Source organism: Anoplolepis gracilipes, chromosome 9, assembly GCF_047496725.1.
Source record: "Anoplolepis gracilipes chromosome 9, ASM4749672v1, whole genome shotgun sequence".
NCBI classification, from domain to species: domain Eukaryota; kingdom Metazoa; phylum Arthropoda; class Insecta; order Hymenoptera; family Formicidae; genus Anoplolepis; species Anoplolepis gracilipes.
The window spans coordinates 3,341,705-3,360,736 of record NC_132978.1 but is presented as its reverse complement, the minus strand read 5'-3'; the positions used below and the strand labels follow the sequence as shown (position 1 = coordinate 3,360,736).

Here is a 19,032-nt window from a genome sequence, read left to right as displayed (position 1 = left end):
TGCTTCGCGCCGCATTATAGCTCGCGTTAATCGGATGAAGTCTGCGGTCTCTCTATGAAGGATATCAGGACGGTAGGAAATGTCTTGAGATCTCCCAAGAGATCTCGGCCCACTCTCGCTCACCCTCTCGTTCCTTCTCACCCTTACCCTACCGTCCTCCGCCACGCAAGTATTTGACTTTCAAATGGCGGCCGCTGTACTCCGTTATAACCAGGCCGCTCCATTTCGAGAAGCAATTCCGGCGGCTGACGAATGGCCGACTCTCGAATGGACCAACGATAACTCGATTCGGACACGAGCCGTGCGAATTGTGCCGCGGTGATGCCGGTGGTTCCGTAAAAATGACGCCTCCGAAGAGGGTCATTTTGGATTTTGACGATGGCTGTCGCTGGCAAAAAGCTATCTGTCTATTAATTGCAAACTAGACTAAAAGTAGACTGAATTTATTTATGTATTATTTCTAGTATTTGACAGGATTTTTTGTTTTTTAATCTCGAATATAAAAAAATATTTTCTTTTTAATATTATCTAATAACGTGAAAAATTAAATTTATATAAATTTTAGAAATTATTCATTTATATTAAAATCTATTAATAGCAAACTTGATTAAAAGTAGGCTAGATTTATTTATGTCTTTATTTTTAATTTTTGACAAGATTTCTTTTGTTTTTTAATCTTGAATATAAAAAATATTTTATTTTTAATATTATCTAATAACGTGAAAAATTAAACTTATATAAATTTTGAAAATTATTCATTTGTATTAAGTATATATATAGAGCAATGCGAAAAAATGTAAAGCTATGTACTGGTTTTACTTGCATGCGGAAAGAGAAAGTCAGAGCGAAGGAAGTTTCATTACGATTGCAAAAAACGAATTATAAGTTTAATGGAATTATTTTTATAGATGTTATTATACATATTTCAACTTTGCAAGTATCTCTAGCACTCGATTTTTCTTATTCTTTCGCTTTTGAATTAATCGTTAGATTAAAAATCTCTTTTGATCCATGAATTTTATGTTAGTAAATTTCTGAAATTTTTGAATATGATGTATTATAAATTAGAATTGCTTTGTTATCACAAAGCGATTTTCATCGCAACATGTAATATTTCTTTCCATTTATTTATTAGTATTAGAACATTCTGTTAGTTTCAAACAAGAGAATAAGATTTTTCAACAAAAGATTCAGGTCTTTGAAAAAGGATTTGAGTAGCTTAACAAATCTATGATTCGTTTGGCTATTAATATAAAATTCTCGTGATATTTTCATGCCTAAACGAAAAGCATAAATTTCACGTCGGAAAAGAAAAACGCGCCGATAAATAATGCATCCTTTCACCGACCAGCCGGCCAACCGACCATTTTCTAATTCTCCCCTCCTCTCCGTCGTTCCAGTATCCACCGCGAATATTGGATTCCTCGTTCCCCTTTACTATCAAACACGTCGAACACGTTTTTTTCGCCGGTTCCTTAATCAAACGGAAATTACCCGCGCGAAGTTGTCACCGGATACTCGCATTCACGAATTCGAGAAAAAGTTTAAATCGGAATGCACCAAATCGAATCACGTTCACCCCCCAGCCCTCCGTCGCGTCGCCTCGGAAACAAAGTGCCGACTAGCCATAGGGATGGCGAGGTAACAGAGAGAGGGTCGAAAAAGGGAAGATCGCTCTTAAAACGTGGAATCAATTACGCGAGGATTCCGATTGGTATTAAAGCCTTTTCCTAATGTCGGGTATGCGAACGTGTCGCTTTCCTAACCCTTTGCAAACACGAAGATTACATCGTGCAGAAACGATTTGATGAGTTTTTAATTTATTGCAGTTTTTCTGTATCCATTACGGGAGATTCCTTAAATTTGCACATGCATATATTTTTAATGAAAATTTTGAGGTCTATAAATGGCTGGATTGATGAATTTTACACAAAGTAAAAATTAATGGGAGGATTTCTGCAGGAGAGGGAGGGGCGGAAAATGAGCTGACGATACACCGATCGCACGGGAATCTTTTAGGAATCGACTTTTGGAGGTCGGTGGAGATTCGAGTGGATCGATTAATCGAGTTACGCGAGCCGGAAACGGAAGAGGAAAGTTTCCTTGGCAGAATTCAATTTGGAAATTAAAGGATTCGCAAGCGGAACGAATCGAGGAAGTTTCCTTTTTTCAGGGAAGGGGATGAGAGAGGATTTCTCGTCTTTGTTTTTCCTTAAGTCGTTTAAATTCGCACGCGACGAAAAGTTTTGCTTATTCGACGATTTTCGATGAGTGACGTGAACTTTTTAAAGAATATATAACAGACTATTTTAGAAGTAATGAATAAGATAAAATATACTCTAGACTCTCGAAAACTTTATATAGTATATACTATTTCTCTAGATTGAAATATTTAAACATAATTATATGCAAAACTATATGAGAGGTGTGTTATGAAAGTTTCAACTTATACTTGTTTTCAACTTTTCTGTTAATATCTTTTATTATCCTTACGGATAATAGATTAAGAGATAATTGCAAAAACTGTAGAGAGAGAAACGTCAATTATATTTTATGAGCTTTTCTAGACGTCTATCTAGAAAATTTATTTTATATTCTTTAATGTGGCATTATTATTTTAAGTATTTTAATTATTTTATAAGCAATTTTTTGATAAACATGAAATATATATTTTTGTTATTATTTATTATTTATAAAATTATTATTTATTTGAGAACACATTAGCTCGTGTTCTGGACGTTATCGCTAAATATGTCTCTAAATGTGTATATTTTATTAACTCTTGTATATTTAAAGTATATTTATAAAGATGTATAAATAATGTATATATATTTTAAAAGTAGATAATATTGTATTATACATATTAACGAAATATTAATACGATAGTTAGGTATTAGCAGATATAAATATCTGGAAATTGTATGTATTTCTTTACGTTCACGTTTCGTTATTTATTACTTTTAGAGTTTCAAACTTAGAAATGTGGAAACTTGAAATAGAGGGTTTGGGAGAAGGCGATAATTGGCGCAATTACGTTGGCACGGACACTATCAGGTGGATGATGAAAGGGACGAGAGGGATGAAAGGGACGAAAGGGCTGGATTGTATATTGCGACGCGAAGAAATCGAATTACCGTGGTAAAACCATCCTAATGCATTCGCCCGTCACGGAATTCCGCGCGCTTGTTCGCTCGTGCGAATTAATAGTGCACATTTGCAACGCAAAACCAAATATTTAAGAAATATATTTCAGTAATATATTAATTGTAAATATAACCTTTTAATGACATTTATAAATATGGAAATTAAATTAGATATGTATTTCGTGATATGCTAGATACATGCAAGAGATAACCTTAAAATGAACAGAAAATTACAGAATAATATCTTTGAGCGATTTAATGATGTGACATTTGAAATATTTTGCAAATATTTTAAGCAATAATAAAAGTTTAACTTTTTAAAATTGGCTAGTTTTTATATTTTATTTTAGTTGTTATTAATATTGCACTTATAAATATAATATTACACTGGATGATATTATATACTAGACATCTAATTTATCATATTACTCATATTACAATAATTTATGTTTATTATAATATATGTTACATTTTTGATTCACATAGTGATATTGTGATGCATTATCAAATAAGCAATTATAATATAAAACAGAATCGTAAAAGTCGCTTTGTTGTGAGCACAGATGATTTGATGTTATCAAGATATATCTCGCTTTATGCGTGAATGCGCTCTCTTCCAAGACAATGCATTTTAGAGCAATTCGGCCTGCAATTCGCCTGCATCGGGATGCAGCTGGGAACGTGTTAGTGATCACTTTACGAGCCGACGTGATTGCAATCATCCTCCTTTCGCAGACCAGTACCGCTCTCGGGAATCCCTGAGTGAACTTTTAATAATTCACTCGCAGCCGAATGCAAGCGTAGTAGCGAAAGAAGGAGGAGGAAAATGGTGAATGCTTTGCAACTGCTTGAAAAAAATTAGATCTTAAGCGGCATACGCGTGAGTGGAATCCTCGAGCGGATTGTTCTAAGCGCTAGAAGGGGAGAACAGATTCAGGAGATATTAGTTTTGACACATTCTCTATATATTTTCTTATAATTTTCAAATAATTATTAAGTTTATAGAATTTTTTGTATATATAATAAAGATATATATATATATATATATATATATATATATATATATATATATTCGTCATTTTAATATACGTACACACACATAAAACTAGACTTTTAATTTTGAAGAGGAAAATAATAATTAAACAAGTATGTATATACATGAACTTGGAATTATTATATAGTTACTTTCCAGATATTCGATAATGTTGATACAACGTCAACTGTCATTAAAGACGTGGTATACAAATGAATTCTCTGCCAAGAAGTTATGTTTATATGGGATGAAACCACTTGACATTGGCATTAACAAGTAATGGAAGCGAGTAGCACAATAAAATTGGAATTGTAAAATAAAATATATCTTTCCATTTAAATATTTTCTTTAAATATTCTTTTATTTATAAAGAAGGAAAATTAAGATTATATAAAAAAATAACAATTTATTATTTATTGTCAATCTTACAATTTAGCGAAAACCGTTAACGAATTATCGTTCCTTTATTTTTACTCTCTTTTACTATTCACAAACCCTTTTACTTCTAATTCTGTGTAATAACAATAGTAAAAGAGATAAGAGAAACGACGATTTTCCGGTTTTTGGATCGCCATTGCTGCGGGATACGCGTAGAATTATCAAGCGGACTTCGGCGGTTCTTTATAAGCTTCTTAATTCGCGTCGTAAAGTTTACGATGCCGGTCGTCGCGCGACGGGAGGGAGAATTGAATTTACGTTGCCTCCCTCGCAATTAACATTGCGTCGCGAGTTCGAGATTACATCGAAAGTCGAAACGAGACTCAAGGCAATCCTCCAAGGTCGTTCGAGGATAATTAGATTTCGCTATGCGATCTTGAGTAACGATGTAGTTTTGCGTACTACAATCGTACCACTCAAGAATCTCTTCATGTATTTGTTTTTCTTCCTCTATTATTTTCTGATAAAGATAGTAATAGAATAGCTATATGTAATATAGAAATAAATTAAAATAGTTATGATAACTTGTTTTAATCTTTATAACTAAATTTCGTAAATTTTTCAATATTATTCGAAATTTTTATTTCAAATATCTTAATTTTTTTATCATTATTATTTATTTTATTGAGATAATTTTCATCGCATATTTATATCGATAAATAAAAATGAGATATTTTTCCTATAAAGCAAAGTTTTATATATAAAGTGCTTCTTCTTCGTTTTACATCAAATATATAATTTTACTATCTGTTATATTAACATTTATTAGGATAATAGTTTAGTTAGGAATATATAAATAAAATAGTTATGATAATTTGTTTTAATCTTTGTAACTGAATTTCGTAAACTTTTCAATAAACCTTCTTTTGACTTTTTTTTATAAAAGTGTTGATATTATTATTATTATTATTGTATTATAACATATTTATTGTTGACCAAACGTTTCGATGAATAAGTTATGCTGCATTGTTTCTGATTCTAACAATGTAATCAATTATTGATATACAGTATTGTGTCACGTCTAACAATATACGTTTTGTGTAGCAAAATCAAAACGTCATTTCTAATTAATGTATTAAATTTATTTTAGAAGATCTGTATAATATACAGAAGACTCGATCTATAATTTTATGTGCTACATAATAGAAAATATTTATATAGAGAGAAAAATATATTTATTATTTCATTTTTTATAAAATATTACACACGATCTCATCATGATACTTCAATGTAAATTGAAACAAATGGTTTGACTTCAGAATGAAGTTCTCTTCAAATATCAAATGAATATAGATAGAGTGCGTTAAATACTATTAAATCAAATTGTGCAATATAAACGCACCTCTGTATTATACATTCAGCGCAGACAGAAGAGAAAGGGGGAGCTTCAACATATCATAAAATATGCATTTTAACTGTGTATTACACGGATATATTGTGGTATATGGTGATACTGGATTAACCTAGTCGAGTTGAAAATATTAAGTATATGAAACAAATCCCTAATATATTTTTTGTGGAAGAGATTTACGTTGATAATTATAAATGTATATTTCCATTCATACATGCATATGTCCAGAAATTTATATGGAGATTAAGTCTATTGTATTAATTGATATATAAATTTGTAATGGTATATTATAGATTAATAATTGGATATTAATATTTAATTCCCTAATTATAAATTACAGATTACGCATATGTAAATATATGTATAATTAATATATGTATATATTAATTGTAGATTATCAGAGAAAAGGAGAGTAATGATTTATAAAATAATTTTAAAAATTGTTGTATTATATAAATATTTATTTTTTAAGTTGAAAAACCGAAAATTTTATCGATTATATTAAAATCTGAAAATGGAGTTTTTACTTTTTGCAAAAACTTCTTTTCTTTTTACATTTTATTCTGTATTGATAATATATCTTACTCGCAATTTCTTAAATATTATTGTTATTATTTGACTATATTTCTATATTTTTCTTTTACGAATAATTTCTTGAATCTCTTTCACATATATGTAATTTTCCTCTCCTTCAATGTATCTTCTTCATTCTTACTCGTGTGATTCACTTCCAGGGTAAATATTTGCACAACTTTCATTTCGCTTCATATTTGCTCGTGTCTTGCCACGAGTAGCTCGAAGTAAACGCACGTAATTGTTTACTTGCACCTTCGTCAGAAATTTAGGATCTTCCGCTTGTCAATTTTCCTAATTAGCGCTAATTATTCAAGGGCATACGTGCGGAAAGTTGGGGATATGCGAGCGATTTCGGGTACATGCATATAGAATTCTTGAGATATTTAATTGTGTATATAAACAAAAATGGAAATTTGTATGATTATCATGTTATAATACTACCATGTTATGAACATTGTAAAATTTTTAATACGTAGTAATTAGCTTACGATTTACTTGAGATATTTAATTTTTAATAATTGAATTATTTTGAGCTATTGTTATTTTCGGTTAGCTTTATATTGATTGAGCTTATAATAACCTACCGATTTATTGATATGAAATGACGTTGCGCTAACCACAGAGTACAAGACAGCATTGAATATATGTAGAACTGAATATAATTGAAAACCTCAATCATTCGATTTAATTAAATTAATCTAAAATGCAAATGTATCATCAGTTATTGAAATATTCTGTTTTTAAACAGATTTTTAAAAAAAGCAAAATAATGACATTTAAATTATATACATTAAATTTTGTAATGCTGTTAAAATAATTTAAAACTTTACGATATGATCTTTATAAATAATTTTTTACTCATCTCTAATTGTGGGATTTCAAAAACATAGTTTCTAATACTACAGTCTTATATCTGCAGAATACAGTGTCTTTAGATATGTAAAGAGCGGAAGAAGTTGAAACCACTTGGAAATCCGCAAGAGAGAAAATTATCGAGACGTCCAAACTTCGACGGTCCGTAGGATGAAATTATGCGACAGTTTCTGCAGCTTTTGTTTCGTTTCTTACATAAATTATGAATAATCCCTTTAATTCTTCCCTCCCAAAACTTACGCTGTGGGAAGCGTGAGTTGATTTTAATATATTAATGATAACTATAAGCTTAGCCTATGATAATAACAATTCTATAGTGAGTTTAAACTTACAATAAAATTAATACGTATAAAAAATGAAATTAATAGAATAAAATAGTCTGAAAGAAATAATATGATTAATTCTGTGTATTGTGCGTAATATAAATATGTAGTAGTGTACCTATCTATGTATAAATATTGCACTACCAACCTACTAAATATTTAATAATGAATCGTAACTAAAAATAATAAATATTAAAAATGAGTAATTAACTATAAATTATTAAATCGTAGGTTTCTATAGAGGAATAGCAAAGTTATAATGATAATATTATTATTAATAATGTTATTAAAATTAATTAGCTTTGTATTTAATAATACTGTAGAATATCTTTTTATTTTTGTAAAAATAAAAAGTTAAATTTTATAGTAAAGATGTCGTCAATTTTATTTTATTATGATGTTTGCGGACAGCGAATAAAAAATGTTTAGTTTTTTCAGGTCACTGAAACCAAAATAATAAAATGGAGATTAAAGTTAATTATTGGATTTTCTGTAAAATTGCCCTAATAGTAACTCAATAAAATATATAACATAATAAAAAAAATAGTAAAAACTTATCGTTCTCTATAAAAAGAGAAGGATAAGTTATTTAGAAATTGGAAAGAGAAAAAATAAAAAATTATGATGCATTATTATGTATATAGTTTCGAGGTCATAATTTTAACGCGTGATGTTAATTTGAAAGAATATGTTTTTGTGATCATTTATGTAAGAAATACGTAAGAACAATTAACGTTTCGAATAGTGGGCATACCTTAAGGTTGGCTCACGCCATAAATAACGGCCGACACGCTAGCTAAATTCTAGTCCGATCCAACTAGAACGTAATTAGAAATTCGCCGCGAGAATCATTGCCAAGTACCGAGCTGATTGGAATTTTATAGCGCGCTACAAATTTAAATAATCCCAATTTCTCTGATAACGAAACAATCAATATTTGTACAAAGCTTTGTTAACTTTTTCATTCCATAATAATCATACAAATAACGAGTTTTAATTTAATGTCAGAATCTACCATTATCTATCTATATAATTCGAGAAGAATGTTTTTATGAACTTGTATTTATACGACCTTGTTTCACTAAAATCACTATCGAAAATCGTTAATTAAATTTGGCCAGATGTTTTAAGAACATTTTTTTATGAATTGGATTTTATATGGATTATACATATGTGGACGGTCACATTACGAGTACTGGGCTCACTTTCGCGTCATAAAATCGGAGGTGAAACGACGATTCTTCGTCGATTAAATCCATCGACGCGCCGATTACTAATTTTGACGTGTAAGCCAATATTTATTCCAAACTCTAGGCCCTCTCGCCGTAAAACTGTCGATATTTATAGAGAACAACTCTTTAATACCGACGCCTTTCCGATATATCCATGAAATCGATAACTGTTATTCATTTGGTGATGCGAGCTTTTTGATGATCTTCCGATAAACTTTTCTTTCGCAAGCAATCAAAGTTACAAATTGGATTTCTGTGACGAGTGAAAAACAAGCGTGATATGAAAATAATGTAAATTATTAAAGAAATTGCTAAATAAGATTCACGAGATCATGCCATAAGCCGTGATAAATCTGATCAAATTTTTAATTATTACTATCAATAATATTAATGCTGTTTAATCTTTTGAGCGACGTGTTAAATAACATATAAAGCTTTTTGTTTTATTCATGCTTCGCATAAATCGAATTTAACGCGGTTATTCTAATATCCTGTGCGATAACATGATAAATAACACACGCGTATTATTAATTTAACAAATTCTGTAGATACACATATACGTAAAATATACAGGGTGTCCTAGAATTCGCGGACATGGAATGCACAGCGTGATTGTCCGTGTCAAAAGAAGCAATTTTTTCCTCAGCGAGAATGTCGAGAAATGTTATCATTTCTTGCTAATTTTCAAATTTTTCTATTTTATGTATCTGTAACTAACAATAAGTCTTAAATAAAAATTTTAGTAAACTCCACCTAAAATTAACTGAAGAATATAATTGTGTTAATCTTTTAATTTTACAAAGTTGGTTTGCGGGTTTGAAAACCCGTCTTTTTCAATTGCTTATAACTAGAAAATTATTAATGTCTCGACATTTTTGCTGAGGAAAAAGTTGCTTCTTTTGGCACGGACAATCACGCTGTGCATCTCGTGTCTGCGAATTTTGGGACACTCTGTATAATATATAATATATTGTGTATGTACATATATATATATATATATATATATAATATGTATATATATACATATATGTATATATATATATATATATATATATATATATATATATATATACAATTAATATATCAGCTTAAGAGATCGTTTGATTTTTTGATGTGGATAAAGTTTTTTTTTCTAATCAAATTGATATTGTATGATGAATTGGTATATCTAACTGAAAAATATAAAGAAAAATAAAACAAATAAAAACAAACAGATAGTAATGACAATGATGATCATACAAATGATACACGCGAGTGTGTAGCTTTCCAGTGTCAAAGGGACATTCGCGATCGCTAATTGGCGCGTCGTGGATTAATTAACGCCTCGCAATTCCATTGTGCAACAGTTCGTTTTCTACTTTCGTGAAATAACGCATAAAACTAACGAGATCGTTAGCGACAACTGGCATTTTCGCGGAGTTAATCGATCTTGCACCGATTAATTGAATTAATCCGTTATTTATCATTTCCCTTTCCATATTCTACATTTATTTATTATTTTTTTTTTTAAATTAACATGTTGACGTGTTAACATGAAAATTGAATAAGTCTGTGTTAATTAATAATTTTAGATACCTGCGAGATTAACTTTTATCAAGAGATAATATTTTTTCTATTTAAATATATTCTGAAAAAGTTGTATATGTTTTAGTAAACTTTCTTTAAGCATATGCTTTTACTGTATTAAAAATAAAGATGGTTTTTAAAGCAATCCTTCGTACGGATTTTTTGTAAAAAAATCCATTTTAACATTTTTTATATTATTATTATTTAAAATACTGCAAAAAAAACTTTTTCTGCCATTTGAAATTTTTTTTTCTCTATTTCAGGCGATGAAGATGAGCAAAGTGGGCAACCAAACCAATTCGCAGGACCCACAGGCGGTGAATTCACGCGTTTTCGTCGGGAATCTGAATACATTTCAGTGTAGCAAGACCGATGTCGAACGAATGTTCCAGCGCTATGGCCGTTTGGCTGGTGAGTTTATTACAAAAATTGTAGTTTGTAAAAATGCTTTAAACTGCTGAAAGAAGATCGTTAAAAATTAAACTAACAAAAAGCTTTATGTTCGTAAAAATCTTTTTCAAAAATATGTTTTGAGTTAGATATGCTAAAAAACAGGAAGTTGAAAGTAGATTGCAAAAATGCGGTTAAAATGTAGGAATTGCTAAAAAAATCTTTATTGAAAATAACTTGTAAAATATCTTTAATATACGATCGATTGATGAAAATAGAAACCATAAAAATCTGCTGCAAAACAGGCAATAGAAAAATAAATGTAAAGTTTATATTATATTATACGATTTATTATTTGTCGTATAGAATCATATTCATATTTCTGGAATTAGTATTATAGTGAACAACAAAAGCAAAATTTGTTAAATTGTTAAAATCTATATTTTTATTTTACTTTTAGGATTAAATATATCTCAAAATAAATATCAAATCTAAATTTAAATCTAGATAGGCAAGTTTTCATAGCTGATTTCACTTATCTTAGCTTCATCTTAATTTCTTTTAAAAAAATCTCGTAAAAATATTTCATGGCAATTTTCCCAAACAGCAATTTTTTTCGATCCTTTCGCACACGAACGTTAATCCGGTAATCTATGAAATTGATTTCTTTGCAAACAATATTAATACAGCAATATTAATAAGAATAAGATAGCCATATAAGAAAGTGCAATATATATGAAAAGTGATTGTTGAAACGAGAGAATCGTTTGATCATTTCCGAATTTGTTCTCCATTCTTTCTTCCCGATAAATCGAATCGCGTGAGAAATCGGCGGCCTGATAACATTCGATAATTCGCGATCGAATAACTTATTATCCAGCGCGGAAAAATTGCATTGGGAAGAATGGCGGGAGGGGGAGCGGGACTTCTGGAAAATGGGATCCCGGTAACGCAATTTGTGCCACGGCGACTTGACCTTCGATAGCTCGAATTGGATATCCGTCGGTCTCCAGTTTCAGGAAGAGCGGCACGATGAGTGCCGCTATCTTCTCTTCCTTTGTAAGCCGTAACCTCGTTTACCCCGCAATCGCAGGATTTGTTATCCCGGAAAATCATTTTTCCCGCGCGGAAGCTTTCCTCTACTCGGAAAATGAAATTACAATTGTGATCTAGAATGATAGATAGATGGACGATGATAAGTCGAGAATGACTACGTGACTGAGGTCACATATGATAGATTGGTGATCGAAATAATAAGAAATCGCTTTATTGAATTTATTGTGAAACATTTATGTGTATATATAATTTTATACATATAGTATATTTCACAATCCTTAATTTTAATAATAGACTTTTAGAGCTGAGTTTTTTTTTAGTCAAACGTTCTCTCTTTTCTTTCTTTTTCTCTTAAAGCATTACATATTTTTAACCATGATTTTGTCACTATAATTCAATTATATTATATTACGTATATTATTATAAATAATATAACGTACGAAAAAGATAAATATGGCGTAAGAAATAACGTAAGAAGTGGTACAACGAGATAAAATTATACAGTGCGAAGGATGAAGAATGCTGCAAAATTAGTTTCGCGTCGACGCAGGTGATATTGGCGTTCCAACGTCGAGCGTCGCCAGGTTTCATCGGGAAGTTATTCTACCGCTCTGTCCGGCAAAATCGCAATTTCAAATGTCGGATGTCGAAATTACAAGGAGCTGGTAGCTGCCGATAAACAGCTTACTTTCTCAATAAAGGACGAAGACAATAAGAGCAACTTCGTCCTTGCAGGAATTAAGGCGTTCGCTGGATTAGAGGGACGCCGATACGAAGGATAAGCCGCGTCCTGTACGGAGGCGATGCCGCGTGCAACGCGCGATAGCAGATAAATTACAAATTCTACGAATCGAATATCTCTTTTACAAACAAAGTTTAACGCGGAAATGTATACGATCAACGGCTTTCAGAAATTACTTCTGTTTAAGATTTAGAGACGGAATTCTCGACAAAGATCACTGCAATTTTCATAATTTCTTTACACGAGATTTACAAATAGGAAATGAAACAGAAGAGGATAAATAAGTACACATTGCAATAATCTTTCATAATTTACGTGTAAGATATACGTGATTTATAATTATTATTAAAATAAAAAAATATAAATATTAACGAATTATGTTTAAAAAAAAATAAGGGTTGTTTTGACATTAAACGCAATTAACTTATATAAAAGGTTAAAGTATTTTGTCAACAGAGAAAGAGAGAGAGAGAGAGAGTCAAAAATTTCTCTTTAATTAATTTGATTAAAAATTTTGTACTATTCTTTATTTAATTACATCTTATTTTAAGAAACTTGGAATTTACGATTTAGAAGATTATAGAGATCTCTCGTGTTATATTTTATGTTAAAAAAAAGAAAAAATCAACTAATCACTCTTTTGTTAAGAGAAACTCGATTTTCAGTTATCTAAAGAATCTAAACGAAGAGGATGGCGGCATTTTTGGCACATCGTACATAACAGCTGCGTATTGGAAGAAATCGTCGCTAGAATGATTTAAATCTGTACTGTCGAATGCCCAGATAACAACACTAGAGAGTCTCTCTATCGACAAGTTTTCCAATATAAAGTCGATATTTGTTCTATATAAATGCCAAAACATTGGAAAAATTCACTGTAACAGGCCCTCAACACAATATTGCTGTTATCGAGGCACTCGGTCGTCACTTTGGAGAGTGACGACCTTTACAAAAACGTAGTTACGAAAAATACAAAATAATTGTTACAAAGAGCGAACTTGTTTATTTTCGTGAAGATCTTTCTATCAAATCAAACTTTGATTTTTATTTTTCTATTTCAACGTGCTTTGCCTTTTTCACAATTGAATTTATTCCGTTATTTGAAACTAAAAGCGAGAAAATAAATAAATCATGTACGACTTTTTATTACAAAACTGTTAACAGTAGTTTTCCTCAAGAGTTCTTGCGTTTAGTTCTTACATTGCATTTGATGTGCTTTTTTTATTTAGATAATTCAGAATCGGATAAATAGTAGATAAGAGACTCGAAAATGATCTTAATCATGACATATAGTGTCTTGACTTAGTAACGTTTAAAAGATTTGTTATTTATTAGACTCGTTATTTATTAACAAACATAAAAAAGCATTAAACAGTGTGAAATAGACTTCGTTTCACATGAAAAGTAAGAAACTCATACGGAATCGTATAATTGTAATGATCTAGTCACACACTAAAAACATATATTTAAACTTAAAATTTATAATCGTTAGAGTAAGAATAATTAAAAAATAGTATTTAATGCATTTATATCTATAAGAAAAACTTTCTTTTTTTTCTCTCTCTCTCTCTCTCTCTCTCTCTCTCTCTCTCTCTCTCTCTCTCTTTATCTAAATTATACAATTCTAAAGCTAAAAAAAATATATTTCCATTCCTTTCAATGTTTAAAAGCAGAAAAATAATATATATTGAATTTGGCAAAATAATAATTATGATTCTCATTTGTTTTGACTAATGACATCTATATCTTGTATAGAATTAAAATAAACTAGAAGTATCGTTCATTATTCAAGAGCTATTCTATTTTTAGAATCCTTTTGGTACAATGTTTTATAATGGGGTAACTTTATATCAGATCCTGTAACATTCTCAAGTTCTCACTGCGAATGTTGATTCTGTATCAAGTCTATGTTTGCAGTTGAAACTCTGTAAGCATCCCTACAAAATCTCGCGATTGATTATATTACTATTAGTGGTTAGAACCAACAAAAAACGATCGATATCTCCATTAGTTCTATAACGATTTCCTGACGTGTTTTTATATTTAAATGTATATTCAATACCGAAATTAAATAATTTTCTTATTAACAAAAAATCGAGAGTTTATTAATTACTACAATGTAGAAAAAACATGTACGAAAATAACAAAAGATAATTTACATGAGACTTTAAAAAAATTTGAAGCTTATCTAGCTTTGTGCATTCTGTATAAGTAAATATAAGAAAAAGAGGAGGATATATAAAAGAGATCTATCTATATATTGTTATATGTCAAAAATTCATCTGAAAATAACATTTACAATCCCGAAAATAAAATAATGACAACCGAAGGGCATCATATCAACCATCCTGTACTCGCACATATACTTGCACTTACGGTCGCGCATTTCGCTATCGCGGTTTTTATGGCCAGAATAAATTTCGCGGCGGAACGATCTCTTGAGCGTCGATATCGAACTCGTGCACCCGCCGTGCACAAATGCACACATAACACCTCCGTCGTCCCCTTACGTATGACATGTGCGCAGACAGCGATTTAAATTCTGGAATAAACGTTACGACGATGACGAGTTACGTTACGAGAATCGAAGATCGATACGATCGACACGACAATCTCCTTTCGACTGATATGCCGCTCGAAAAATGTGAGGGGTGGGCTTAAGCTTTGAGATATGAGGATGATATAGTGCTTTATCGGAGAGTCGAGTTCCGAAGCGCTAAATGTTTCGAGAGACATCGACAGGATCGCTATGTAATACATGATAAATTTACTTTTGCCAAAAACGAAGAATAGATAAATTCGAAGATTTTAAGATCAATAGAAAAAAAAATTAAAGCAAATTGTGAGCCAAACAGAAATAGTAAAGCTTTTTGTAAACATGAAAAGTTAATATTATAAAATTGAAAACCATAATTTTAGTAAATTATTTTATAATGAATATTTTTTTAAATGATATATATTAAATTTCTTTTAATTTGGATAATATAATTGGATAAGCTTTTATAAAAAAGTTTGAAACAAAGAATTTTTGTAGTTGAATTTCAAGAATATTTCAGTTGAAAGTTAAAACGGGAAAAGTAAGAACGAAAGTTTGAAATAATAATTGTCCACATATGGTTACTAAATTATACATAAGAAAAAAGATTGAAAAATATTCTAAACATGCAAGCATTTTTAAGTCAAATAATTATATTTTGGATAATTAATTTTTTGAATATTGTGAACACACTCGAAATATTCTATATTGTTTTACATCTTAATTTTTCTACTTTTATATTTTAATCTTTTTATGTTTTCTCACGCAGAAATGAGAAATGTCAATAAATGTCAATAAATGTTAGTTGGCCATTTATATATATTATGGTTATAATAAATTCTGATATTGACTAATACTTGAAAGAAATGATTATTCAAGAAATATTGATAATTTAAATTAGAATTACTACTATTAACACTAGAATACTAATTCAGAACAATATAAAATATAGTTTACTTATAAACAGCTCAAAATTAAACTCATATAAAATATGTAATTTATAATGAAATATTTATATTGTGATATATATATAATAAAATTTCTATATATTGTTTTAACTGACGTTTTGACTAACTTAAAATTGTTTTTTTTTTTTTTTTTTAAATTGACAATTATATTCGAGAGATTAATTTTCTTTTAATAATTAACAACAATTGTTGTCATATTTAAAATCGTTGATAAATATTTGAAATATTACGTTGTTCTGTTCTTTTAATACTGTCATAATAATGTTATAACAAGAAGAAAGAAAGATACACATATCATAAATAACAAGAGGAAATGTAAAACTAATTCATCATTATTAGTATTTATTTATTAATAGTCAATTTTTTCAAGATCGAGATTCGATTATTTTAAAAATATTTTTACTCAATAATTATTTGTTTGGTGTGTCTATTGAAGAATGAGCTGACAATAGCAACTATGAAAACTATGAACATCCCTTGCGTCAAGCTTTGCAGCGAAGCGGATTCGCATGGACAGTATTTGCATTCCAGAGCATAACACGCGTACATCTGTGTGAGAGTGCGCGTATGTATGTAGGTTAGATTTACATATTTGTTTCGGCATAATGAATTCCATGCATGGTCAGCTGCTAACCACGCAAAAGTTATTACGGATACACAGATTACAGGTCGCGTCCATGCGACTTGCCGCGCGGACAAAATCGACCGGCAACAACGCGCTCTTGTTTTTATTAATTTGGTTTGCAAAAATGTTTAATATTCTTCGGAGTTGTATTTAATCATTTGGAAATTTCGTTATTTAATTTAGATTTTTGCTCACGCGATTGAAGTTTGTCCAATTAAACTTTGTTTTATATATTTATGTGCGAAAAGTTTTCTAGCTAAAGAGAGTTACTTGTGAAAAAGTTTATAGTTGTGTAATTATGCGCGATACTGCGTGATGTGCGATACGATTTATGTGCAAATATATTTATATATACATTTTTGATATTTCTAGAATCACAATTTCCCTCCTTTCTTTCTTCTTCTCATTTCACATTTTATAAATTGCAATTATTTATTTTACAATTTTCCTTTTTTCCTAAAACATATAAATAACGGTTATTTAAAAGGATTCATTTGATTATCTACTGAAAGTTTTTTTGTGGAACACTTTTTAGATAAAATTTATGTTGCTATGAAAAGACCGTAGATAAGCTTCATACTTTTTAAATATTTTAAAGTATTTTTAATATTAAAATAAAATATATAAATGTTTCAATGAAGTCAGTGAAGGTAATATTTCTTGTACGAACATTAAAATACATACATTAAAAAATTTGCTTTGTTTTTTTTCCCCGAGTTTGCTTATAATTTAAACAAGATTGTACTGGTTATTGTTACAAATGACCAATATGTTAAATCTCGAAATATTGATTTAGATTAAATTATATTGTATATATTGAATCGTAAAATTCTTAATTTTAAAGTATCTTATACTGATAGAGTATTTCTTTTGTACAAATTTATTTTACGAATCTCACAAAGTTTAATTGACTTTTTGCATTTTTCTTGCAGGTATTTCTATGCACAAGGGTTATGCATTTGTGCAGTTCACAAATCCGTTTGACGCACGCAGTGCGTGCCTTGGCGAAGATGGTCGCACCGTCCTCAGCCAGATTCTCGGTGAGTAACTGTCTATTCTTTTATCATATTGTTTGAAGAGTTATTTTAAAAAACACAAAGAAGGTGGCACGTATTACATTCCTAAAAAATGCTTTGCTAAAAGAAGTTTCATGTAACTTGCAACATTGCAAAAGATTTATATATATGTATGTATATATATATATATATATATATATATATATATATATATAAATGTATAAATATGTATTTTATAACTTTAGCATATATCATGTATTTATAATATTGATGAAAAATGAGACACATTTGAAAAGTATTTTACGTTCAGTGATAGTTTTATACGAAAAAGATTGTTTATTCGTAAAAAAAATTTAAAGCAACAGGATTGTAACCATCATTTTTTTTCATCGACATATTGACACATATTGACACTTTGTAAAGCGATAATGAAACACAAGGAATGAAAAAGCGGTTTGCATTAATATGCAACGAAGCGTAACATGCCGGCAATATGAAGGATCACTTTGACGTGATCATTTATTCAATACTTGTGGGAGAAAGTGTATCACTCTTAGCATTTACGAAACGACACCTAGCATCCTCTATGAGACATATTTACGACTTGTGCGAAAATATAAAAAACGCGCCATAGGTCCGTAATAGATATTGAAAATGTAATATTGAAGAGAGAGTCGGTTAACGTAAATTTTTCAGATAACATTGTATCAGTTTTTTTATCGAAATTTATCTTCCTTTATTTGTGAAAAGAGAATAAAATAAAAATGTTTTATTATTGCATATATTACATTGTTATCTGAAATAATTTCGTAATTAGTTGACGTAATTTAGTCTGGATTTTTAACCGATTTTTTATTTATTTTATATAAGATAAAAATTCGCGCTAAATCTTTGAACTCGATAAATCAAGTTTCAAAAAATTTGATATCAATTCTTTAAATTATAGTTGTGGTTTTTTAAATATCTTTGATATGTTATATCAAAAACAACTCTTTGTAGAACGAATTATATACATAAAACATCGTTTTATCGAATAAAGAAAGATTTGCTTAAAACGAAAAGTCACTCATCCGGACGTAAATTATGAGAATCGCGTGTATTTCCCTCGCATCTGGCATCCTAATCCAACATAGCTGACGTGGGTAAATGCCGGTTCTTAAGATA

General features: G+C 29.7%; 1 protein-coding gene across 6 annotated transcripts in view; it reads left to right on the top strand.

The window, feature by feature from the left end:
* The window catches only part of LOC140669570 (uncharacterized), a 183,042-nt gene that overhangs the window by 95,511 nt on the left and 68,499 nt on the right, over nucleotides 1-19,032 (top strand). For all 6 annotated transcript variants that reach the window (XM_072899550.1, XM_072899548.1, XM_072899547.1 and 3 more), the window contains 2 exons: nucleotides 10,799-10,946; nucleotides 17,785-17,892. In XM_072899550.1, coding sequence (XP_072755651.1) covers nucleotides 10,799-10,946; nucleotides 17,785-17,892 — 256 coding nt within the window. The remainder of the gene's footprint in view (nucleotides 1-10,798; nucleotides 10,947-17,784; nucleotides 17,893-19,032) is intronic.